This window comes from Guillardia theta, assembly GCF_000315625.1.
Source record: "Guillardia theta CCMP2712 unplaced genomic scaffold GUITHscaffold_217, whole genome shotgun sequence".
Taxonomy (NCBI): Eukaryota; class Cryptophyceae; order Pyrenomonadales; family Geminigeraceae; genus Guillardia; species Guillardia theta.
Genome location: NW_005434459.1, coordinates 9,325 through 13,962, shown reverse-complemented (window position 1 = coordinate 13,962; position 4,638 = coordinate 9,325). Strand labels below are relative to the sequence as shown.

Sequence of the window (4,638 nt, the reverse complement as noted above, 5' to 3'; positions counted from 1 at the left end):
TCCTGCTCCTGCTCCTGCTCCTGCTCCTGCTCCTGCTCTTGCTCCTGCTCCTGCTCCTGCTCCTGCTCCTGCTCTTGCTCCTGCTCCTGCTCCTGCTCCTGCTCCTGCTCCTGCTCCTGCTCCATTTCCTAGTCACTCGTCCCAGTCACTACTGTGACTCGGACTCCATTACCAGCTCCATTACTGAGTCTAGTGGCTGCAGCTAGATGTAGGCTTGGCGTTGCCTGGTCCGGAAGATCGAGTGTTAGTATCCGTAACGGATTCATAACACTGACCGTTACGAGTATGGATCGAAGGGTCGGATGGGAGTACCCCATGGAAGAAGGGGATCGGAAGGGTGGGGTATTTTTCAAATGATGATTTGTATTTAAATTTCTTTTTAAATTTTCAAATTATAGCTATGTAATTGGGGGGAATGTGATCACATTCTATAGCAAGGGGTAAATTTCTACAGATCGAAATGGATTAGTTTTCTAGGGTGGGTCCAACAATTACAGGGGGTGGACCATACAATCTTGTCGAAGAGGGGGTACTTTTACCTGTACAATATGGGGTACAATATCTGGTATGAAGTCAATGGTGCTAAGTATAGGGGGTGGGGTAATAAAGTTGGAGGGTAGGACCAATGGGTGGTAAGGGTGGAGTGAGTCAGCGACCTATGAAATGAACTCATGGAGGAGGAAGAGGAGGAGGAGGACGACGACGACGACGAGGAGGAGGAGGACGAGGAGGAGGATGATGATGAAGAGGAGGAGGAGGAGTAGGAGTAGGAAGAAGTAGACGGAGTGGGACAGAAGGAGGATCAGGAGGAGGATCAGGGAGAGGAAGAGGAAGAGCAGAAGGATAGACAGCAGCATAACAAGGACGAGAGAAAAGATTGAAGTGGGCGGGCGAAGGAGGAACCAATCATGTACATAATGAGGATGAAGACGATAAGGAAGTACAGCTGATAGAAGACAGTGGATGAGGACTTAGGAGGGAAGACAGCATTCCTCCTCACATGTTGCTAATCGCCATGTTGATCAGATCGTTGTGTAGCCGTCGTCTCCTCTGCAGTGCACTCAAGTCGTTGGCGTCATGGGCTGCTGCCAGACAAAGTCGGGGAAGGCAGGAGGAAAAGTCAAGCTAGAGGCTGTGGACGACGATGCGCAGCCAGAGGAGGTTGAGGACATGCCCAAAAAGGAGATCACTCCCGAGAACCTGCTGCTCTCCGCCTCCCTGGCAGGCGACACGTCAACCGTGCAGACGCTCATCAGCAGCGGAGTGTCGGTGAACGCCAAGGGGGAGAAGGACTACACGGCCCTGCACAACGCGACCAGGAACGGGCACACGGCTCTTGTTAACATGCTAGTGTCATGCAAGGCTGACGTGAACGCGAAAACCAACGCAAAGAACACCCCACTGCATCTCGCCTCGATCTTCGGCCACACGGGAGCAGGTGAGGTCTTGATCAAGGCAGGCTCCGAGCTCATGGCAAGGAACAACGTCGGCATCATGCCCCTCCATGCTGCGTCCCTGGGAGGCTACACCAGCATGGGGAAGCTGCTGCTGGAGAGCGGGGCGGAGATTGATGCAAAGGACACGTACTGGACGGCGCTACACAACGCGTCTAGGGGAGGACACTATGAGTTTGTTGAGCTGCTGCTGGAGCGATCGGCTAACGTGAACGTGAGGGGGTTGGAAGGGAACACTCCGCTGCATCACGCAGCACTGGAAGGGCATTTGAAAGTGACTCAGACGCTCATGGGATCGGGAGGAGACGTGAACCTGATGAACGACCACAAGCTGACCCCGTGAGATGATGTTGTCAGATGATGTTGTCAGATGATGTTGTCCGATGATGTTGTCAGATGTAGAGGTTAGCTGTTCGGTTAAGAAGTTGGAAGATGTCGTTGGATGTTGTTGTGTTGTGCATGAGCGTGCAAACTAGAACATCACGTTGTTACACTTTCATGTATCACAAGCTCATGGAGAATGTTGATATAATGATGAGACATGCGGTTTCTTTGTGGTTCTTCAAGATCATTGGTTTGCTCTGATCTCTCATTGCTTGTTTCTGTTGTCCATGTTGCCGTCCATTCATGATTTTATTGTTATGGACGATGTTCATGCTGTTGTTCGTTTGTTTTGATCATGTTTTAGTTGTTGTTGTTGGTTGGTTGGTTGGTTGATGATGATGATGACGACGACGACGATGATGACGTTGTTGTTGTTGTTGTTGTTGTTTTGATCGTCGTCCCCAAATCGATTCTCATTTCTGCTCACACTTTTGCAGGTTGCACATGGCATTCATGGGTGGCCATCACGAATGTGTCAAGCAGCTGATGGAGAGGTGAGAATGACATGTAGTCAGAGTGAGATGTAAGAGTGAGATACAGTTAGAGTGAGGTTTAATTAGACTGAGATATCACTGACTGAGATGTCACTGACTGAGATGTCACTGTCAGCATGTTCGAGTGAGAGGTTGTGGGAACGAGATTAAGTTGAGAGTGAGATCAAGTTAGAGTGACATGTTGCTGGAATGAGATGTTGATTTAGAGAAATTTTGTGAGTGAGATGTTGTTGGAATCACATGTTGTTCTTGTTGATTGTTCTTACTGAGCATGCAGGGCAAGTGAAGATACTTTGCGTCAGTTCAACATGGGAAAGGGAATGGGAAGCAAAGCTCCGGCGGTTGATCAGACCGTGGAGATCCGATCGTGAGGAGGAGAGGAGGGGCAGAGAGGAGAGGAGGAGGAGGAGGAGAAGTGGAGGGGAGGAGAGGGGAGGGGAGGGGAGGAGAGGAAGCAGAGGAGAGAGAACATGTAAGAGAGCAGGTGCATTTGGTCGCGCAGATCGTGTTGGTTGGTAGTAACAATTAAGAAGAGCAAACAACTTTCTCATCCTGGTTCTTCACGCTACCATCACACCTCGAACATGTTCACATGTTGAATGAGCCCGGAAATTTTTTGTCGAGAGGTGTTTGTGTTTGGGTCATGTTCTTGACTTGTCAGACGTTTGCACATGAAGATATGATGCAGAGTTCCTGACCAGCCTTGCATGACATGTCAAGGTGTTGAAGAGGTGTGAGGAACAACCACCTGGAGTTGATCGCCCGTTGGATCCATCATGGCTACATCTGCGTTGAGGGAGAGGAGGTGAAGAACCTGGAAGGGTTGAGATGTCAGGGAAAGTTGTGAAGATATGCGAGAAGCGGTGTATGAGATATCAAGTTTGTAAAGAGACGTGTCAAGGTACAAGAAACCAAGACATGCCATCAATCATTCACGAAATATCATCTCTCAACCACGATATATCATCTCCTAACTTCACATCAATGGAACGTGACAAACATGATGATATCAACAAGAATGAAGATATCACGACACAACAAACATCTAGAGTCGACAGCAGTGCAGGCATCAGAGCAGAAGGTAGAGATGTAGTAGTGATGATCGCAGTCTTTCACGGAGATGTTTATGATCCTTACCGTAGTCTGAAATCTCGAAGCAATGCGGGAGAAGGTATCACCGGGGATCACAGTATACAAGTGTCCTGGTTCAAAGAGATATCATGTTCACTCCCGATGACTACATCTGCAGATGATACCGATGTTGATCACTTGTTGAGAATCTACAATCTTGTCTGGTGTGCTGAAAGTTGTCACAAGAGGAGGAGGAGAGCGTTCGAGGTGAAGGGAAGGAGGAAGATAACATGTCAACAGAATGCAAGGCGGAGAGATGAGGAGAGAGGGAGAGGGAGAGGGAGAGAGGGAGGGAGAGGGAGAGGGAGAGGGAGGGAGGGAGGGAGGGAGGGAGGGAGGGAGAGAGGGAAAGGACAGTTCTCTCACCTTATCGCTGGATTCAAACTGAAGAGATCCAACCAAGAAGTTCCATACAAGGCTGCGATCTGATGTACAAGTCAAGATTCCACATAGGTCAAAATATTTGCATGATCACTGATATCTACATACTCAATGATATCTACATGATCACTGATATCTACAACTTAGAGGTCCTCTGTACATGTTGTTGGGTGACTGCTGAAACATCTTACCTCCTGTAGGTGTTGTCCGGATTGAATCGAATGCAAACACCTCGGAACATGTGCGATGAAACATCTGAAAGAACGAAAGAACAAGTAGAATGAAAGAACAAGTCAAACACTGTTGATGAGAGATTAGCAGGTGCAGATTTGATGAGCAGAAGCAAAACAATGGATGATAGGTGAAAAGAAGATCAGAATGGAAGGCGAGATGAAGAATTGAGAGAGCGAAGAACGATATTCGTTGATGAGAGAAAAAGAGAAGCAATGAAGGGAATAGTGTAAGTTATTGATGAGGGAAAAACAAAACATGAAAGCAGTTATCATAGAAGACAAGACAAAAACTGCTTTCATATCTATGATGTCAAGTTGTGTTTGCAGACTTACAACTCCGTGAAGTCTTGTTGAGAAACTTCACATCCTGTTTTCACAGGGGACACCCGAACACAAATCCTGACAATCCATCAATTCACACCCCTCCTCCTGCTCCTGCTCCTGCTCCTGCTTGTACTCCTACCTCCCCTCTTCCTCCTCCCTATTTCCGTCTTGCCCCACTTGCTCCGTCCCTTTCGCTGCTGCTGCTGCTGCTGCTCCTGGCCCTGCTGCTGCTCCTGG

At 48.3% G+C, this 4,638-nt stretch overlaps 1 protein-coding gene across 1 annotated transcript; it reads left to right on the top strand.

The window, feature by feature from the left end:
• Positions 1–1,170: 1,170 nt before the first annotated feature.
• Positions 1,171–1,797, top strand: GUITHDRAFT_82135 (hypothetical protein; the record flags this gene model as incomplete). Its single annotated transcript, XM_005819552.1, has 1 exon — positions 1,171–1,797. The coding sequence occupies one exon, from the start codon at positions 1,171–1,173 to the stop codon at positions 1,795–1,797; it is 627 nt and encodes a 208-aa protein (XP_005819609.1).
• Between the last annotated feature and the right edge of the window lie 2,841 nt (positions 1,798–4,638).